The sequence below is a fragment of the Mesoplodon bidens genome (genome assembly GCF_964165515.1).
Source record: "Mesoplodon bidens genome assembly, chromosome: 1".
Lineage (NCBI taxonomy): Eukaryota > Metazoa > Chordata > Mammalia > Artiodactyla > Ziphiidae > Mesoplodon > Mesoplodon bidens.
The window spans coordinates 199,334,618-199,357,655 of record NC_138176.1 but is presented as its reverse complement, the minus strand read 5'-3'; the positions used below and the strand labels follow the sequence as shown (position 1 = coordinate 199,357,655).

General features: G+C 38.2%; 1 protein-coding gene across 1 annotated transcript in view; it reads right to left on the bottom strand.

Moving 5' to 3' along the window:
* The window catches only part of RAPGEF2 (Rap guanine nucleotide exchange factor 2), a 245,483-nt gene that overhangs the window by 41,619 nt on the left and 180,826 nt on the right, over positions 1–23,038 (bottom strand). Inside the window, exons 8-9 of the mRNA XM_081214612.1 lie at positions 14,116–14,247; positions 4,368–4,545 (exon numbers count right to left, since the gene is read on the bottom strand). Coding sequence (XP_081070738.1) covers positions 4,368–4,545; positions 14,116–14,247 — 310 coding nt within the window. The remainder of the gene's footprint in view (positions 1–4,367; positions 4,546–14,115; positions 14,248–23,038) is intronic.

Below are 23,038 nucleotides of genomic sequence, written 5' to 3'. Positions count from 1 at the left end.
ATGCATGCTCTTAAGAAAAATATGAGACCAGAAATTAATTGTCAGAAATGTTCTAAATTTAACATGTTTAGACAGTAATAAAAGTCAAATTACCACCACACATGATAGGAGAATATGAAGCATATGAATATGAAGTATAAAACGTATTCACTAATACTTGCAGCAATGATTTGAAGTGCTTGCATGGACATTTGTCTTGCTTTCCGGAAGTTTCCTACTCTATTAGTGGGTCATGAAATCAATTTGTGATATATGAGTAGTGATTAACATTAAAAGATACAACAGAATAGAAAATATCTGTGTATCACATATAAGGATAAATAATAAAGGAGACAGAGAAGATATAATAATAGTAAATGTATATAATTCTCCAGGCTCAGTTGAAAAATTAAAAATAAACAAACACTTAACCAGACAATATCCAAGTATTTTTAAAACTCTCAAAGACTCAATAATGGTAACACTGGTTTTGTGATAGCTTCTATTCTATCATGTATTACACTGGAGGACTACAGCAATTAAAAAAATAAAGAATTTATATCACCAATCTTTAAAAAAATAATAAATATAAAATGGAAGCATTTGACTACAGGAGCTCAACATAAACCCTGATGATGCCCCAGGAAGCATACAGAGTAACAGGGATTATGTCAGCCAAGAATTCAGAGCGTGGAATGAGTACTGAGATAGTTCCCAGGACGTATGGAGAGAAGCAGTGTGGAAGGGAGAGACAGGACAGCTTTATTCTACACGGCTTGGAAGAATCTGTCTGAATAATACATTAATGTGATCTATCTTACTTTGTTAGGAAAGAAATATTCCTGTTTATGAAAAATATTAGACATTCAAAAAAACTTTTTTCTAGTCAATGTAACACAAAGAAAAGCTAAATAATCAACTTACAGACACCAGAAGCTTTAGTCAATTCAGAAAATTCTTATCTTATTGCTTTGGTTTAATTTTATATAAGAAATAATTACGTTTTTTTTTTTTTAAAACCTGTGAATTTGTATGTGTGTGCGGTACAACAAGCGGGGAAGAAAAAAGGAATTCTTTGAAAGGGATCAGAGTAGTTCTCTACCTTAATGTGCCAAGGCCTCAAAACCAAAAATAAATTTGTAACCATTCAATAATTGAGTACCTATAGAGTTACGAGTTGAAGCGCAAAAATCAATAATGTCCCTTTCTTCAAAGTACTGAAACAAAGGTATACCCAAGAATCTGAGGGAACCCAAAAGGAAACTTTTTAATTCCTGCAGTTTTAAAAACATGATTAAATATTAGCAATTTTAAAAAATTAATTTATTTATTTTTGGCTGCGCTGGGTCTTCGTTGCTGTGCACGGGCTTTCTCTAGTTGCAGCGAGCGGGGACTACTCTTCATTACAGTGTGAGGGCTTCTCATTGTGGTGTCTTCTCTTGTTGTGGAGCACGGGCTCTAGGCACGTGGGCTTCCGTAGTCGTGGCATGCAGGCTCAGTAGTCGTGGCACATGGGCTTAGTTGCTCCGTGGCATGTGGGATCTTCCCAGACCAGGGCTGGAACCCATGTCCCCTGAATTGGCAGGTGGATTCTTTTTTTGTGTGTGTGGTACGCAGGCCTCCCACCATTGTGGCCTCTCCGGTTGCGGAGCACAGTCTCCGGATGCGCAGGCTCAGCGACCATGGCTCACGGGCCCAGCTGCTCCGCGGCATGTGGGATCTTCCTGGACCGGGGCACGAACCCGTGTCCCCTGCATCGGCAGGCGGACTCTCAACCACTGCGCCACCAGGAAGTCCCTAGGCCTTATCTTTAGTGATAATGATTTACTATTTTAAATAAAAATATACTTGATAGGAGCAAGCATCTGAGTTATCACTGTTTACAAGCGTATTGGTATTCAACTACAAGTAATTCATCCAGAGATTATATCAACAAGCACATAAAAAAAAAAACAGTGTGGTGTTCATTTGTAGGAATCAGCATAGCTCTTCCTTCTAGAAATTCTGAGAGAGAAAACTTCTCAGATATGAAGTGAGAGTCTTAAATTTCCAATAGCTACATGTATTTGAATAATCATAATTTTCTTCCATAACTATACTAACATGAGCATATTCAAAAAAGGATAAACCTCCATGTCAATCTGTTCATAAGCCATGTTCAATCTCATTTTTTATAAACCCTATGAGCAAGGATTCTTAAGATGGCAAACCAAACACACTTCCAATTTCATTCTCTCTTTAAAACTACAATAAAGTGATTTTGAAAAAGAAGTAGGATCTTGAAATCAAACGTATGGTTACCGAAAGGGAAACATGGGAGGGAGTGATAAATTGGGAGATTGGGATTGACACACACACACTACTGTATATAAAATAGATAACAAATAAGGCCCTGCTGTACAGCACAGGGAACTCTACTCAGTACTCTGTAATGGCCTATACGGGAAAAGAATCTGAAAAAGAATGAACATACGTATATGTGTAACTGATTCACTTTGCTGTACACCTGAAACTAACACAACATTGTAAGTCAAATATACTCCAATAAAAATTTTTAAAAAAATGAAAAAGAAGCAGGCAAGGACAAAGAGAATAAGGGAGTGGAATAAATTTTGGACACTGGAAATCAGATGAACGTGTGGTATCAGTCTAGAGGAAGCTAAACCCTATGTCTTCAGGGATGAAAGAGGACCACTTCACTTCATGCTGCAGAAGCCTCAGAAGACTTGTGACTAAGAGCACCTCAGGACCGGAGAGTGGACCAGGTGGAGGAGGGAGGGGGCTAACCTAAGGAGGAACAGGGATGAGCATGTGAGAGGCAGCTACGTCCTTTCCTCCAACAGAAATCTAGAGGTTAAGGCCCCCCGGAAGGGTGACGGCAGAGGCACTTCTGTGCTGGGGGTGCAGGCACGGCTGGCTTCCCACCACCTCCTTCGGGTCTGAACTTCTAAAAGGGCATTGACAGTCCTTCCTTCCTAAAACAGCCCCCTGTTCGGTGCACTCCCTGAAACATCTCCCCCACTTTATTCCTCAGACCCCAGCAGGACCAGGGCTCCCTGTTTTGTTCCCACTGGTCTGCCAGGACCTCGGAAACCCTCAGTCCATACAAGGCGCTCAGTCACATCCGCCAATGACCGAATGCTCACTCCACACAGCAGTCATCTCTAAATAGCTAGCAGTTCCTATCAATGGCTTTAGTGGTATCTTAGATACCTAATCCAAGGTTCTGGCTTTCCATCTTTAATTCCCTAGTATATGTGCAGAGCTTAAACGGTACAAGGGTCTCCTCATACATGACGCTGGCTCCCTCAAAACACAAGCAACAGGGCTTCCCTGGTGGCACAGTGGTTGAGAGTCCACCTGCTGATGCACGGGACATGGGTTCGTGCCCCGGTCCGGGAGGATCCCACATGCCATGGAGCAGTTGGGCCCGTGAGCCATGGCCGCTGAGCCTGCGCGTCCGGAGCCTGTGCTCCGCAACGGGAGAGGCCACAACAGTGAGAGGCCCACGTACAGCAAAAAAGACCAAAAAACAAAACGCAAGCAACAAGCCACTCACATACGATGATGCCCATACTGTCCTATATCTAATCCCACTAGACCCAGTTCCTTGAATTTCTTTCAAATACATATTGGCCCAAAAAGAGCCAAGGGTGTGGAAGAGCAGATAATCAGGCTCAGGCACCGGTGGTTACAGATTCCAGACCTACGGGGCAGTGATGCTCTCAGAGGAAGCTGCTCTCACCGCCCCCAGCATCTAAGGAAGAAGCAGGGCCCAGAAGGCAGGCATGAACGCTACAGCACCATTACACAATCAACTCTTGCTCTGATGGCAAAGCCGGGTAAAGGCAACCCCGAGGAAGGAAAAAGCGGACACAAAGCCACTTAGACTCTTAACCTTAGGGCACACTTAAAGCCTCAACCCCCAGGTTCACGCAGGGCTCACTTGACATTCTGCTCTCTTCTTCCCCTGAGCCTCACCTTCCTACGGAACCAGAGAAGAAGAAAAGTCATTTACATGACAGCTTTACCAACTACCACCCGACTGATGTTCACACAAAGAAAAACTCGAGCTTACTAGAAATGGCGTGCGCAAGACGATTAACAGAAGTAATAATGTTTGGAAGACTATATTTATTTTTTTGTCCGAGAGTAAGCTAAGAAATGGCTCGTGTGGAAGGGTTTTATTAGGAACTTTTATTAGTTGTAGTCTCCTGAAGCTATGAACAAATGAATTGTTTCAAAATGTTTTCAACAACAAATGCCAAGGGACACTGATACATGAATGACCTTTTAGAGCCTACTATTCTTGGGCTCCATTGTATTACACAGTCTTACCTCTAAGTTCTTTAAATTGCTATGAGATTCGTTTTCTCACCCAGACTTACCAATGTCATCGTCTGTCCTGTCAATGGGGTCTTTCTCCAGGCAGTCTCGCACGATGTCCCTGCTCATCAGAGGGTCCGAGGCTCTCTCGATGTCCTCTTCGTCATCATCGTCCTCAGAGTCCACTGCTGTCTCCGGTAACCCACTCAGGTCCATCTCACCAGCCTCACTTTCTGTGGCCTTAAAACAGACCCCAAATAGATAGATAGATGGATAAGACAGACAAACTTTCTTAAGTAAATCTTTTGTGCCCCAAAGAAATAACAACAAGTCTAGTTCGAAATATTAAATTTTTTCTCATATTAACTTTCCATAACTAAGTTAAATGTATTCAGTATTAACAAATAGTCATGCACTAGGCACTATAGAAAAGAATCACTTCAACAAAATATGAGTGATTTTTATCACTGTTGGAATTTGTAGTTAGGATTAATGACTATCAATAATTTTGATTACCTGTCATACGGCATTTGAAACATAGTAGAATAAGAAAAAGACAGTATCTGTTTTCACTCCATTTTTCAAAGAGAATGGCTTAACCTAAGAGCTTAAGGGCGACAATTAATTCTGAACAATTCCTTCCCCGAAGAATAGGTGTGTAGACTTATTAATGCCAAGAAGACGGAACCACTTCTCTCTTATTAGACAGTCTTTGTGAAAAAGTGAACCCCAAATCAAAGGTAACCTGATAACTATGCAAACAAAACATTAATAATTACTTTGACGATCCCAGTGTCCACTCTCCAACTATAAATCACCAAAGGTGTGAAAGACCCTACATGCCTGTAGGTGACAGTCTTCTTCCCATTCCTCAACACCATTGAGTGGAGCACAAACCAAATTTCAAGTAATCAAGATCAAGAAAGAATGAGGTAAAAGTAAAATTAGCTCAGGAACGTCTGAAGGAACCAGGTATAACAGGAATGAAGAGACGGAAGGAAGTCTAAGTATGCTACTGTCTTTATTCATAGCTGCAAATCTGTAGCTACTCTCTAGTGCTGAAAAAATGTTAAATAAATGCAATGACCCAATCTCTTAAATTTTTTAGAATTTGTTTTTAATTCTGGAAAGAGACTCCAAGGCCTATTATGGTTCTGTGATTAAAAACAAATATTTAATCTGAATCAAGAGTCACAAATTTCAAAATGATCTCTTCTGTTGAGCTATCTCAAGTATAGATGCGTTATCCTTTTTAGGTTATTCTATATGCTCTTGTGATGATCATCTCAACGATCATGTACCTATGTATCATATTGGCCTCATTTGACATATGTACCCCGAATTTACTAACTGCTTAAGCATAGTAAGAATGAGTACAATTAAACATCAACTATATCCATTTCGAACATCATAAACGTGGTTTTCCAGATAAAATAGGAAATGCTTAGAAACACTTTATTATACAACTATTAATTTTGTAGAAGACATAAAGTTTACCAACTTCAAATAACTCACAGTCCACATGATTTTCAAAGACAATAAAGACATCTTATTTTTAAGAATAGGCAAATACAGATTAAAATAAATAAATGAAAGATGAAAATATAAATTGTTGAACCTAATAACAGAAAGCCAACACCAAATACTGACAATGTGCCAGGAACTCTACTCTAAGTGCTTCACATGTATTAACTTGTTTAACCCTTCAACAATCCTATGAAGTAAGTCACTGACTTTTACTATTCTCCAAACATATAAGTAAAAAGAAATTATTTCTCCAAGATCATGTTGCTGGTAATTGTGGAATCAAGAACAGAGCCAGGAATTCCAGCTCCAGAGTCATAACTACAACCTAATCTGCCTCTTTGTAAGAGATACTTAACACATGAGTGCAGCTCATAGAAGGATCTATACTTTTTCTATCATTTAGTTTAAATCAATGTTTAAAGAATAAATTGTATTATTATTATTATTTTTTAAAGAACACATATATTTATTTGTTTGTTTGTTTGTTTGTTTTGGCTGCTCCAGGTCTTAGTGGCAGCATGCGGGATATTCGCTGCAGCCTGTGGACTTCTTAGGTGCGGCATGGAAACTCCTAGTTGCGGCATGTGTGCAGGATCTAGTTACCTGACCACGGATTGAACCTGGGCCCCCTGCATTGGGAGCATGGAGCCTTACCCACTGGACCACCAGGGAAGTCCCATATTATTTTCTTATCAACAAAGTTTCAGCTTTCTGAAGTCTTGGTTTATATCACAGAATATTTAATTCTACATTTTGAAGCAATACAAGTATGTGTTAATATTTTCTGAACAAAAAGAATTTTAATCACATTTCAGTTCCTTACATACGATTTCCTGAACATACATTATGAGAATTATCACACATTATAAGAAAAACCTATGGGGAAAATAATTGAAGACAGAATATCTAATGAAGACAGAATGAGTGAAAATGGAAAGTCTAACCTCTACAAAAGCTCTTTCAGCAGTGGCCTTAGTGAATACTGCTGCTTGGGTAGGACCACGGTGAGCAGAGGTGCTCCAGGTGGTACAGCGACAAGGCCTTGCAGCCAAGGCCAGAGAATTAATTAATTGTGGCACACTCAGCAGCGCACCTCTAATTTATGATTTTTTAAAAAACTGAAGTATAGTTGATTTACAATGTTGTGTTAGTTTCTGGTGGACAGCAAAGTGATTCAGTTATACATATACATGCATATTCTTTTTCTTATTCTTTTCCATGATGGTTTATTACAAGATGTTGAGCATAGCTCCCTGTGCTCTACAGTAGGACCTTATTGTTACCTATTTTATACACAGCAGTGTGTATCTGCTCATATCTCTAACTTAAATCATCTCTAGATTCCAGAATGACACTGAAACAGCATTGGATGTGATACAGTATGCCAAGGCTGTGAGCAGAGAAACTAGGCCAATATTGTTATCACCACCTTACTGCTAAAGCCTACAAATGTGACAATTTGCTAGTGGTTGCTATGAGTACATTTTCACCTCAGTTTCATCTTGACATCAAAGATTATTATTCATCACCTTATATTTTCAAAGATACAATCAGTCCTCTATATCCACATTCTTTAATATTAGCCTAGAGTGAAGAGGCACTACTGAAGATAAAAATAAGAACAAAACACTTTAAAGTAATATAGCTATATAAATTAAGGTTTTTCTTAACTTTTAAACATCTAACATATGGTAAGAGATGAAAGATATATTTTACACCATCCCAAAGAAATCATTCCTATCATTTAAATGAATGATATTTAAGTCTTAAATAGAATAAAAAGATTTTCCAATGTGAGTTGGATTAATCTCTCCAAAACTGAACCCACCACCCCATCTGTGCAAACAATCATTAGTTGTTTTCTATTCCTGTTATGTGTATTCCATTGCTTAAGAAACTATTCATAAAATAACATTTATGAAACCAGTAACTTAGAAGATTTATTTTTATTTAAAGTAAATACCCATGTTTTAGAGACACAAATGTAGAGAACAAACGTATGGACACCAAGGGGGGAAAGCAGGGTGGTGGTGGTGGGTGGGATGAACTGGGAGGTTGGGATTGACATGTATACACTAATATGTATAAAATGGATGACTAATAAGAACCCGCTGTATTTAAAAAATAAAATAAAATTCAAAATAAAATAAAATACCCATTTTTATTTTAAAATACTACAGAATTCCTTTTAATAATACATCTTAAATAGAATTCAATCAACAAGTTTTTGGGAATCTACTAATTTCGTGAACAATGAGACCCTTGGAGACTGAGTGGAGTCCAAGGTTTAGTGAGCACTGACTGGTCTATGGTGGGTGGGGAGAGGGCTAAACTTGAGTGCCCGGAACCTGGGACTCACTGGATTTACATCCGCTGAATGAACAGACAAAGCAGAGGTTAGTGGTTCAAATCTCAGCTCTAGCATTCATCAAGTGACTTTAACAAAGTCGCTGATCCTCTGTAGACCCAGTTTTGTCACCAGGAAGCTGGAGTTACATTTCACCATTCATAGGATTGTTCTTGGATCGAATAAAGGAAAAGAAAGCCAGTTACAGACCACATCAAAGTCCCTTCCTCAAGGGAACACGTTTCCACCTCTGTGCCAGCACCCCTTTACCCCAGCAATGAGCCTTGCATGCAATTTACACTGACAGAATTTGCCAAAAAAAAAAACCAACACTCTGTTAAATATCCCAACCCTTTACACACTGCAAAAATTTCCCTCAGGCTAACTGCACCCATTAAGTTCTAGCTAAATGGCTCACACGCTAATTATAAAAACAGTGATCCTATATTGAATGACTACTGTGTATCTAGCACTACATTTGATGCTTTTAGTACATAATAATCTTCATATCAATTCAGCAAATTAGGATTATTACCACTATTTTCCAGATGAGAAAACACGAAGGGAAACTAAATAAATTGTTCAAAACAAAACAAAACAAAATCTAGTAATTGTGCCAGGACTCAAAATCGGGTCCAACCAACACAAACTACTAAATACTTTGCACTATAATACTTCACTCAGTTTTCCAAACAGACTGTCTTCATAAAGAAAATAGTTAAAATATAATAAAGTAATAAAATGTGTCTTGCTTTGCTAAGTCATAAAACATAAAATTTACATTTGTATATAAACATAAAAGACTTGCTATTTTCTAGCTTCCTTCAAAGTACAATATTACTGAGATAATGCTAGTCTTTAAACCCTTTCATTCTAAATAAAGATATGCACACACTTTATAGTTCAAAAGGTATGTGGGTAATTTGGGATTAACATACACACATTATTATATATAAAATAGATAACAAGGACCTACTGTATAGCACAGGGAACTATACTCAGTATTTTGTAATAACCTATAATGGAAACGAACCTGAAAAAGAATATACATATATAACTGAATCACATTGCTGTACACTTGAAACTAACACAATATTGTAAATTAACTGTACTTCAATAAAAAATAAATAAATACAAGGTATAGAACAATGTCATTTAGGCAAATAACTCCTGTCCTAAATTAATTTACCTTCCACATATACAACATAACATAGATTTAGGTGCACATTACAGCTAAATAGTAATATTCTCAAGAAAAACTATTAATATTCTCAGATCAATGCTGAAAGCTCTATGATTTATTTAACTAAAAAGGGACTAAATATAGTTTGTTATTATGAATACAGTTCTTAAAACCAGTTTATTTGGCATTTTTAAGGATATCAAGTAAATGAAGAAACTGAGGAAATATTAAATGCCATAAAGCGCTAGTGAAGTGTTAATTAAAAAAAAAACAATGTAACTACTACACGTTTATCATTAAGCACTTAAAAATCATTTATGAAAAAACTTTTTGCTTATTAAATATCTCACACCCACACATATCCCCATGTTTAGGAGGGTTGTTTAATAAGTAATCTTGAAACAAACTTTGTGCAGAATTTCAAACATACGTATGTAACCCAAATAGCACCTGAGTCAGACCCTGATATAAATCTAGGCTAGAAATTTATGTTGAAGGCTAACGCTGATGCTAATTTAACTGAGACAACAAAGTGAGTAGGCACTGCACACAAAGCCATATATATGCAGAAAGTATGAAAATATATTTGGAAATAAGTATAATGCTTGCATTAAGTCCAGTTTGTGTATCATAATTTATGCTCTTCCTAATTTTACACTAGGAATTTTTTTTAAATTTCAATATAGGATTTACTTAAAAGAGAAGAACAATTCTTTAAAGCTTTTAATGTAAATTGTTAGGTTTCTTTCCAAAAGCTACAATCCTAACAGGTGTAAGAATGTCTATCTATAAATATTTATTATAAGTAAGAAAGTCTGTGCTAATTTGATAGGAAAAATAGTTTCATATTTAAATCCTCATATACTCAATTACTTATGTCTTAAATATTTATTTAAGGTATAGACACGTGCATGTTCTCTTCTGCAAATTACCTACTCTTGTCCTTTGAATATTGTTATGCTATGGGTGAAGTATTTTTCTTATAATTTGCATAAGTGAGTTAAAAGTCTGACTTTAAATCTTTGTCTCAATTGCTCTTTTAATTATTAAAAGTTCTTATCATTCATTACACCATTAAGAGTTTGCTAACTCTTGGGAATCCCCTGGTGGTCCGGTGGTTAGGACTTGGCACTTTCACTGCTGTGGGCTCAGGTTCGATCCCTGGTTGGGGAACTAAGATCCCACATGCCCTGAGGAGCAGCCGTAAGTAAGTAAAGTAAGTAAGCAAGTAAATAAATAAATAGTTTTCAAAAAAGAAAAAAAAGTTTGCTAACTCTTTAGTTTATCTGGAATTTAATCTTAATTATGATATGAAGTATGGTCATTAAAGTGGGCCCCCCTCCCCCAAAGACCATTTATTGAATAATCCATCACTTCATTGATTTGAGGTTTCCTCTATTACATATTACATCCTTACACATGGATTTCGTTTTGCTTGAACTCTGTTCCATCAATCTGCCTATTTTCGTACAGTTATTTCCAGTCCACCTAAGTCACTGCTCTGATAATCACACCATTTAACCAGTACCTTACCGTGACTGGAAATTGCATTGTCTCATGTCACCAACTTAGGCATTCTGCTTTCTGTCACCAGTAACTTCCTACTTTTCAGCTTGCTTTCATTGCCTTCCAAGGCAGCCCTTTTTCAAAACAAGCATGATCCTCAGTCTTCCAGGCTCTCTGAGCTTCGTGCCTGGCTCTCACACTCCAGCTTCTGCCCCCTAGTCTAACACTACGATCCCATTCCTTCCACGCGTCTTTCCTGAAGGCCTACGATTTCCTGGCCCTATTCCAGGCTCTAGAGAGAAGACGAAGACAAGACAGAGAAGTCCGTGCCTCTTGAAGCAGTCATGCTGGGGGACAGACAGAACTTAGAAAGTGACAATCACTTCAATTAAAGTCTAAAAGACCAGCCAGGGAAGGGACCAACAATGTAGGACCTGCGTTTCAAAGGGTAAGAAGGGAAGAACTCTCTGAGGAAGCGGTCCTTAGAAAGGAAGGCCGAAAGGAATCAATGAAGGCCGAAAAGGAGAGAAAATTCTGGACAGCAGGCCTGCAAAAACAAAGCCCTGCGTTACAAGGAGCCTGGCGTGCTGTGCTGCTCCGTCTGTCTTTCCACTACACTCCTTGAATAAAGAGGCCATCCCGGGGGAAGCCAAACCTCTGCTTTCTTTGTGTTCACTGTGGAGAAAACTACTTACCAGGGCAGAAGGAAATCACTCTGTATCTGAGGGCACCTACCCAGTTGAGCCTCTGATGCTCTGGTCAATTGGCTCCCCTGCTCTCCGAAACTATGATTTCAAAATGTGTCCCTCCTTGAGACTCTCCACCTGCCAACCCTCTCGCTCTGCAAGAAGGAACTCAGAGACCTCAGGCAGAAACTCGCTCAACTCCCAAACTCCCCACTCCAAATCCACCATCATATGCCCTGTTAAAAGAGAGGAGGTTTCTTTTCTTAAATAAGCTGGTGATTCCACTTTGCCCTTGAATTCCTCTCCTCCAACCCTCTCAGAAAAATTATTCTAACTTTTTCTCTCCGGCACACGGCATTCCATGACAACCTCTTTGTATCCATCTCCTGGGCATTTATACTCGCTCCAACATGACAGCTTCCTCCCAAGTCAGAACTGGATGCACAAGAAAGGGGTCAACATGGGAGACAGCTGCCCATCACTGGAGCTGCTCAAGAATCAACCTGACCGACAGGAAGAGAGGAGATGATTCAAACACAAGACTGGACGCCAAACCAGGCGCATCTGGCAGATTTATTCTCACCTTCAGAATTTCTGATTTAAAGACAACGGGGGATCTCTAGTCAATGTTAGTCATACATTCGGTAACCAAATCCTTAGTTACCTCTATGGATTTTTCCTTAGGAAGGATACAAACTTACCAGGCTACATGTCTGTCATCAAGTTTGAAACGAACAGCTGTGAAACTCATCTAAAATGAATCAAAATACGCAGGGGTCCTCTTTTCCAACTACACCCCAGTCCTCTTTTCCAACTACACCCCAGGATAAAGCCAGACCGCAGACTGCAAACTCCAACCCCCATAGAACTAGGTGGAGCTCTCATCACGGTCTGGATCCTCAGACACCCTGATGGGGGCTGGGGACAGCCAAAGTGCCATCAAGAATCTCCTCACACCCTTCCCCAACCCACCGAAGGTAATACCACATAAAGCTGAAGTTCCCCTCAGAATACGCCTCCATAAAGTATACAAACGACTCACTTCATTCTTATTATAAATTTACCTTCTAGGAGGCTCCATTCAGCCTGGAATTACACCCGAAGAACAGCAGGGGTAACTGCTACGACCTCAGGCTGTGTTCCTACTACAGATCTTTAAAGCGCGTGATCATCTCAAAGTGTAGAAGACAAAGGCTCTATCATGATGTTTCAATTAACATAAGCTAAAGCACAACTTTTACTTCTACTGTTCATTGTTCTATTATAAGGGATACTCTTGAATAAATGTTCAAAAAAATCAACTTCTAAAAACAGGCATTATGCAAGGGGGGGTGGATAATTTTACCCTGATCCACCACCGTTTCCTCCTCTAACATTTGAAAATGGAACTACTTCCTAAAGATCTAATTACAAGTTAACATTAATGCCTCAAAGTAGAAACTTGAAAAGTTACTTTAAAGAGCCAGAACATTATGGGTTTTTTTGCAAAATAATAAAAAAGTTCTTAATCAGCTAAGAATCTGCAAATAATTGCATTTGTGGCTATCACTTAGTAGCCAGTGAGCTCTCCACAACACCTCTGAATTATAGAAAAGTGGGTACCTAATGTCTCCTGAAAAGAAAATTAACTTTCTAAGATCTATTAAATGTAGGACTTAAACAGACATGTTTTGCCCTGATGGTATTCTAACTGTTTAGATACTTTTAGTAATTTTTTAAAAAAATAGAAACTGAGCACTGCCTGAATATATCAATGATCCTGAAACACTGTAATACTGTTAGAGAAAGGTTCTTTTATGGCCATCTCATATCACAATTCCTAAGGAGCCAAGAATTGTACTTTGTAAAGTGAGTATTACATTCTTTTTGTTTGAAACCATCTGAAATCCCACATTAGCTGTAACAAAAAAAAGGACCTTTTTTTGCATATTTCAGTCACTTTTCCAAAATTTGCATTTTCTAAGCCAATGAACTATTCCTTAACAATTAAAATTATTTTGCTTTTAAAACATTTTTGAAATTCCATAATTCTAGTTTTTTTTCTATCCATCACTATCATAAGAATTTATTTGAAACATATAAGTAAGTCTATAGGTAATAAAAATAATGCAAGAAAAATAATTCAGTGATCAAATCTTAATAATTTCTTCCTTTTGTCACACCCAAGACTTTATTAAGAAAAACTTAGTACGGGAAGCATAATTCTGAAGTTTTCCCCTACAATTTTATTCAAGAAAGGGTCATCAACCTAGTACACCTACAGCCAAATTAATAAAATATTTACAGTCCGGGGAAACATTTCCATTGTAACCACTCCATTTAAAATTCTGGTAACTGGTAATAGCGGAGGCAAATGCATTTAGACTGTAGTTCAACTTCCTAAAACAAACATACAACATACTACGTGTCTGTGTGAAGCATAAACATTAACATTTTATGTCCATGTGTGCACATATAATATACACACATATATTTACCTTTAAGATTCTACCCATGAAAAATCACAGGACTCCTCAGGATATATGAAAATGAAGCAAATGACAAGGAAAACACCTTCCTACCTGGTAGATATCAGAAAGACTGCTGCTTCCAGAATCACTGGTGATGCTACATCCTGAGTGGCTGGAGGAGACGTGAGTCACCTGTGGGTGGAGACTGTCGGTGAGGTGTAGCTTTGTGAAATCTGCGGGAAGCTGGGGAAGGATCAGGAGAAACTGAGTTACAGCTGGAACCAGGAGCTCCAGGAAGGCATCTACAAATTGCGTCACACTCTACTCCAGGCCAGGAAAGGTCCTTCAGTTTTTAAATTCACCATGACTAAATACTGTCCTATTTACCAAAAATCACAAAATGAATCTGTAAAGTTTATGGGCATTCGATGAGCCTTAAATCATACTAAATTCAACACTTAAATAGGTGGGTTTGGCGGTTAAGATTAACCTGGTGAGCAATGAATCCAATGAGCGACAACTTTCAAATTATACACCAATGAGCAAATTAGTCTCCTACTATTTGTTAGCCAGCAAAATGCAACTTTGTGGCAAGAGACAGCTTAAATAAGAAAACAGATTTGAGGTTCACGTATGCCCAAATGATGTTTCAAGGTTAAAAAGATGAGCATCTTAGAACAAAGTGTATTGTTATACAAGTAACTACACAGGCACTACGGAGAAAACAGGAAAGTATGCGCTCGGAGGACGCAGAGTCGAGAAGGTTATGGACAACATTCACCTGTCACAGACACACAGAGACTACTGGTTCACGTTTAAACTCCAAATAAAAATTGCATCTATTGAACAGATTCCCTCAGCATCCCCCAAGCGCTTCTATCACCCCCCCATACAGCAGAGAAAATGCACTGAAAAAGGAAACATTCACCCATTCAACAAATATTTACTGAGCCCTCTTCCTCTTACTATGTGCTAGTTAGTGAATGAGATGCTAAGAAAACGCTGCCCTTAAAATCTTACACTCGTAAGTTATTAGCAATTCTTTAGAATTCAGAAAGGGCACTATGTATCTATAGCATCACACTTAGAAGACACTACTGGCCAATAATAAACCTGACATTTCAAAATATATGCTAACTGACACCCTGCACACTAATAATATCTTTCTTTCCTGCTGGCATATTGATCCTATTTGGCTGCTGAATAATAAATAATAGAGACTAACTGTTAAAATCAAACTTAAGTAAGAGCTTGCCTTGGCAATATTCCCTTCTCTCCTGTGACCCTCATCCCTCCTCCTCTTCCAAAACCAAGATGCCACTTCACAGTTTAGAATAAGTCCCACAGGGGAGGTGATGCAGGCTCCTGACACCCACAACCGTTCAGGCCTGACTCAATAAACAGATTATGACACTTAATAGTACTTAATATACGGATGGACTTGGAAGGCATCGTGCTAGGTGAAATAAGTCAGACAGAGGAGGACAAATGCAGTATGACATCACCTCCATGTGGAATCTAAAAAAGTATAACAAACTAGTGAATATAACAAAAAAGCAGCAGACTCACAGATACAGAGAACAACTAGTGACTAGTGGTTACCAGTGGGGGGTGGAGGAGAGGGGTGGGTATGGGATGGGCTCAAGGATGTATTGTGCAATGTGGGGAATATAGCCTATATTTTGTAATAACTGTAAATGGAAAGCAACCTTTAAATTGCATAAAAAGTAAAAAAAAATTAAATTAAAAAATTTAAAAAGTAGAATTATACCCCTTCAGAAAAAAAACCATTTAATATAGTCTGCATAGAAATAATATTTTTAACATCACGGGAGATAAAGTATACAAAGAAAAGATTTAAATATAAATTTATTGGGGGGCATATAAACAGATGCTAAATAAACAGATAAAAAGACATACATTGGAGAAGCTCAGAGAAGTGAGATGTTTATTCAAATGTGTGGAATCATTGCAAGAATGACATATATCTCACTATGAATGTTTTTTTAACTGATAATTGAAGATGTTTTGAAATAGATAAAACTGGGAAAATAACAATTTCCCTGCAAGGAATAGATAGGCAAAACCCCCCAAATTTGAGAATTTATATATTTTATTCACAATGTAGAAGAGCGAAATATTTCCAGGATTTCTTCAGGAACAGTTTGAAGACAGAAGTTTGCCAAACTGTATTTTACTTGTAGCTGAGTGCTACATGTCAGATATTAAAACAATGTGTTCAAAGCCAGGATGAACACCCTTCCTCATCTTGGCTACCTTTCGTTTAATGCAGTCACTCGCCACAAAAGGCAACTGAAGAACCAAGACTCTGTAGCTCAGCGACTTTAAGAGGCATCAGTCGATACATGTACTTACAGAATAAACTGATTTCTATTGATTATCTTTTATAGAGATGACTCAGGTCGACATGTGCCACACAGTGTGATTTTTAAAAATTAACTTGAATATGTCAAATAAAGATGTATCCATCTGATGAATTTTTACTCACCAGACAGTTATTTACTCAAGTCTCGCAGGACTTGACCATCAACTGGTCATCTTTCCTGACTAAATGCACTGTGGGGAAAGCACAGGAGCCTTCGAGCTCTAAAGCTCTAAACATTGTGGAGTGTGAACAGACACTCCACAATCTATTCATCTATGCTCACTTAGACCCACAAAGAGCAGAAATATGTGGCTTTGTTAAGCTAAGAACCATAAAGTCTGTGTATAAAGAGAAAAGAAGAAACACTTTCATTCTTAAGAATTCAATTCTACTTTATAAATACTTATTAAGTCTCTGCTATGTCAGACACTCTGTTAGGGACAGGAAATATCAAAGTGAATAAGACACCTTCAGTTCCAAATGTAAATTCTACTACCCAAAAAGTCACTGTAATAGGTGTCATGCACAATAGAAAAATAAGTCAAACATTGTTTGTTTGTTTTTGGCCATGCTGCACGGCTTGCAGGATCTTAGCTCCCCGACCAGGGATCGGACCCCGGTCCCCTGCAGTGGAAGTATGGAGTCCTAACCACTGGACCGTCAGGGAACTCCCTCAAACATAGTTTTTCAAACGTGGCTTTTTATCTCCCCACCACCACTTGTGTTCTTTGCAGACAATGAAATGATGTTAAAGTTAATGCATATAAAATTCAGTATTAGCTAAATATCTCTTTGTATGAGAACAGATGACATGCTTGAGAAAGCTTTGCATTTTTCCCCATAGATGGGGATGAGAGTCCCGTGATTAAACGCTACCAACAGGCCACGTCGGCCACGGTTGTGGAATGGGAGAGGTGTGGAACTTGTCTGCAGCGAGAGAAGAGAGCCTGAAATGCACGGGTGCGGCCCAGCCTCACACTCTACAGACTGGAGACCTGAGCCCAGGCCTAAGGGAAGCGGCTCTTTCAGAGGGAAACGAACCAGCCAGGAACTGGGAGTCAGGGTGCAAACACAGACACAGGCACCGCGTTCAACCTCTGGGCAAAAGGGTAACGCCGCACGCTGGGAGCCAGTAACTCACTGTCTGAGCAAAACATACCAAAGCAGGGGGCCACACGCCAAGGACAAAAGACTCACTTGTCCCAGCTTTTCTACACTTGATCCAGGGTCTTTTTAAGTTACTCTCACCATGCTGTTTAATCAAATTTCCAATTAAATGGAGCTGGGAATTATCTTGCGGCTCTAGCCACCACTTATAACAGAAATTCTGCTCAACAATAAGAACATTTTTTGAAGCTGGGGCTATACGCAGTAGTTACCTGAATAAAATTAAATAATAATTAAATAAATTAAAGGGGAAATTAATATATTTTATACATTTTGATCTTAACGCCAATATATTCAATATTTAACAGCAATTCATTACGAACACAATTCAAGGAAATCTCTTATATTTTTCTTGTTGTCATTTAAATGCTTTTTATTTTCATATTTGATTGTATGAATATATTACTGCTCACATTTTTCCCGAATCAAGCAATCTATATTCTTAAAAATAGGGCACTTGTGAATCACAACTGTAACAAACTAGTGTCAGGCAAATGATTGAATCATAGTTTCACCAGAAACACTATTAATTACATAAGGAACAACAAATGGTAATACGTATTTAAATCAGATTCTTAAATGCGTAAAGTAAGCATAAACAATATTAATCATGGTTTTGTAAAATCTGGGTATCAATTAAATGATAGCTTGTTTTGTTTTCTTTTTTGGGAGAAACGGGTGCTATAACAATTAGCTTTAAGTAAGAAGTACTAGAGAAGACTTAAGGCTCATATATGAACAGGCATTTGATAGCCTCTGATTTATTAATTAATCTAATGATTGGCATTTATAAAAGTACCAGCTAATAAATGAACTCTGTTTTGAACATAAATTCAGTGAGTGAGGACGCCTTGAAATCTCTGACACCGCTAAATAAATACTTTGCTGAACTGGTAAAATTCCTCAAAGTGGTGCTAACATAGTAGAGACTAGGGCATTTCCTTTCTTCCCCTTCCTCCTCTCCCCCAAAAAACTTCTTAAGTTTATGTTTTCCAGCTCTACAAGAAAGGGCTGGTATATCACTGGTTATGTAATGGAAACATAGTAGAGTTGTATGTTCCATGATGCATTAGCACCGTAGGACTGAGGAGAAATCCAACAGTTCAAAACTACACAAAACAAAAAAACACTGTCAACATCAGTTGAAATTTATCTCACTAAAAATTTCCCAACTAACCCCAGAATCACTTTTATTTCAAGAAATAGCTACAACAGAACACACAAGGTTTGGGCTAATGGTTAGAATCTATCCAATCCTCCCTGGCAGTTCACCTCGAGTAACAACAGTACTAAGGTAAATTAAATATCACACTTAGTGACTGAACACCAGCTTCATGGTAAGATGTAACACAAAGATTTTACCCAAATGAGCACTGTTTTCCCCAGATCATCCCTGGAGTTCTGTGAGTGCTTTACACGCTCATATTTTCAGGCTCTGAGGGGAGGAGCTGGTATATTCCTGGACACATTTCCCATTTGTTCCTGAAGTGTCAGTGAAAATACAGTCTCCTATAGTTTCCATTTATTCATCATTTATTAAAAACCTGTGTTGTGAGGATTAAGTGAATGACGGGGTATAAAGCACTCAAAGGAGAGCCTGGCACCCAGAACGAGACAGAAGGTCTACCACGTGCAGACCCGTGGAAGACACAGGGTCTCCCAGCTCTGGATTCCTGCAGCTGGAATCTAGTCTGGATGCCAGCAGGGACTGAGCTGCTCTCAGAAAGGGCCTGAGGGCCAGTCATCACCCAGCTCCAGACACTGTTCCTCCACCCACGGTAGGACTAAGGTTGTACTTTAAAAGCAAGTCATATTTTCTGTGTGTACACACACACACACACACACAGCTTTTCTTTTACTAAAACTGATCTTTTCTAATACGACGAGTTCCGACACGTTCTGACCTATTTCTACACACAGCTTGCATAGGCAGGAATGTTATTTGATAGCTCATTTTAAAGACCACTTTATACTATGGTCAACTTTTATTTCTCTACCCCATAATATTTCTTTAGGAACACCAGAAAAAGTAAGCATTTGGACTCCTGAATAGTATTCATCAGAAATCATTTTTACTTCTCTCATATCCCATTAAGACGTGCTCAAGACCCAGGACTCATCCTTGAAATAATACTTCATCCATCAGTATTCCACAAAGCAAAGAGAAAGATTTCCGCACAGTATACAATTTCTTTTGTTTGTAAATATACGTAAAGGCAAGAAACAAAGCTTTCCCCAAAGGGTCATGAGATAATAATTTAATAAACTGATACATTTAATAATATTTCTCATTAAAATACATGTAGACATTTTGAAATGTTGGTATGACTATGCTTTAAAGGAACAGTTCAACAAAAATTTGCTTTATATTTACTGGAGAAACCTGCCAAAAGATTAGCAATTTGTAAGAACTTAATATTCTCCCAGCTTCCTGGCAGGCTCAAAAGACATAAGTCTCATTTTACATATCAAGTTATCTTCTGTTCAACTTCCTGCTAAGTCAAGCAACCCTGAGCAAGTTGATTAACTTCTGTGCACCTTAGTTTCCTCTGTAAAATGAATATAACATTGTCCAGTGACTAAATAAAATAACTTGTAGAATCCACCTGCAGCTGTCTCTCTCCCTTTCCATTCCCTCTGCCATTTTTTCATCTTAGGTCAGATAGTTTCCAAATTCAATGGGGGAAAAAAAAAACTAACTTATTTTTGACACCCTCATACTTAACACCACCATTATACTACTTTACTTATTATATATATTTCCCCCCAAAGTCTACATATTTTATTTTTTAAAGATTTTTTGATGTGGACCATTCTTAAAGTCTTTATTGAATTTGTTACAATACTGCTTCCATTTCATGTTTGGGTTTTTTGGCCCCAAGGCATGTGGTATCTTAGCTCCCCGACCAGGGATGGAACCTTCACCCCCTGCATTGGAAGGTGAAGCCTCAACCACTGGACAGGCAGGGAAGTCCCTACCTCTTACATTTTAAATAAATCATATATTTATATGGAAGAGCTCACTGCTTAGACTACTGTACCAAAATTTGCAAAATAAATAACCTCACTGTCATGGTAGGCTTACAGTCCAATTACCGTCTTTTATAAACATTCAAATTTTCATAGCTGAGAATTCTCCCAAAGTGGTAGGCCTGGGGAATTTGTGCTTTTGTGTGAATAGCCTCGTTACATTTGACTGTAAAAGCCTCCACAACAGTCCTGCGTGTATTTGGCCAGGACACAAGCTGCGTGATTCTTGCCATCCTAGAGGGCCCTTTGAACAAACACCTCTTGCGGGGAGGGGAGGGAGTGCTGCAAGTGCTGTCATGATTTATTCCAAAAATTCCTTGCTACTTTCCTACCTTAAAAATAATGTTTCGGAGCGAGGTGTAACAGAGAGGATTGGATGTTAAGATATAGTTTATATACATTAAAATTTCACTTTTCTCTCCAAACATAAACCTTTATATGTTAGAAATAGCTCCTGAAATGTGGTGGTGACCCAGCCCTCTCCCCAGGGCAAAAAGGCTACCCGCGTGTTTTTAAGGGTTGGTAACCTATGAATGAACCATAAACTTCCTTGGCTACAGTTGCATGAATTACAATCTAAAATTTAATCCCTACATTTATGAAATAAGGATAAACAGAACACAAACAGAAGAACTCAGACCCCTGTTAAGGAAAATAAATAAGCAAAACTAGTAAACTGAGTGAAAGGCTGTCAGTCACATGATTGATGTTTTCAAGCAAATACTTTTCAGAAGCCTTTTCTATCGGACATTCATAGAAAGCACTGAATAGGAAACTCATGTGAACTTCACTTCAAAACAGAAAAGCGGAATCCTTTAGTATGAGGAGAAAGTGTATGATCTAAGTACCATCTATTCCAAAATGTAAGGCTGTGTAAGGCAACAGTAATATCACCTGTGCACCAGTTTCTATGAGAAGGCAACAGTAACATCACCTGCGCACCAGTCCTGTTCTTACAAGAATCTCTTGAAGTAGGCTATTATTATGACTTTTTTATTTTTATTTTTTTGCAGTACGCGGGCCTCTCACTGTTGCGGCCTCTCCCGTTGTGGAGCACAGGCTCCGGATGCGCAGGCTCAGCGGCCATGGCTCACGGGCCCAGCCGCTCCGCGGCATGTGGGATCCTCCCGGACCGGGGCACGAACCCGTGTCACCTGCATCGGCAGGCGGACTCTCAACCACTGCACCACCAGGGAAGCCCTATTGTGACTATTTTATAGATAAGAGGAACTAAGACACAGAAAATTAAGCGATTTGCACCAAGATCACACAGTGAAAAGGTGGCAGAGAGAGATTCCTGGCTGCTTGGCCCTGTACTGGATACACTTAAGCATCGAACTTTACTGTATTTATTGACTTATTGGTTGACTTGAAAACTCTCATGAATACTGATGAAACTCTGAAATGTCTGCTTATATCAATTCACTAATGTAGTTTCTTGTACAAATTTCAAAATCATATAGAAAAACAGTCATTTAAAACAATTTCTCACTCTTTCATAAAACAAATTTATTAAAACTGTACATCTGCATCTCCAATATCAATGATTTTGACATCACACTGCCACTTTTTGAGTCATCCAAGAGAGTCTTCATTCCTTCTAAATTGTTTGAGATACACCACTTTTTGCATCTCTTTGTGATATACTGTGCAACATTTGTGAGGTTGATTTTTCATTGTCTTGTAGGTTCTTTACAAAATCATTTACTATTTATAAGCTAACCTTTAAAATGTTATGGTAATAACCAGTATTTGCAATTCTGAGATCACATATCCAAGAGTCATTATTAAATCTGTGTAAAACAGAAAACTTCTTTAACTCCCTCATCCCACGTTCCACCATATGACCCTTACAACATTCCTAGCTAGCACTGTTTGAGGTCATTACTGCCTTATGTTCCTTACTGAAGAGTACTTTTTTTGTTTTTTTTTTTAAAAAAAAAGGTAAAATGAATTGAGAGAAACTTATAATGTAAGAGACAAAAGCAACTCCTTCTCTGGCAGTTAACTCTTGGCAGGACAAAATCTTGCCTGATATATTATACGATACCCCTAACATCTGACAATCAGAGAAAAAGTATGTGGGTGCAGGCACACACACAAATAAGCTAGTCAACTAATTTCATCACCTTAAAGAAAGGCACCTGGCACAGTGAGAATAGTTCTATAATAAATATCAGAACCACTAAAAGTTTGTCCTCTGAAAGACAGCTGTAGTTTTTCAAAATGAAAATGTTTATCTGGGACCTAAAATAAAACAAACTATATAATCTTCCACAGAAATACCGAGGTAGTTAATTACCATGTATATATCACCAAAGGAAATGTCCTGTAGTCTGTTAAAAAAACACAGTTTTATGATGGTTTTCAAGTGACAGCCACTCCATTCTCACTCCAAACACACACACACACACACACACACATATAATCCCTTTTCCTTTTCAGTTTATT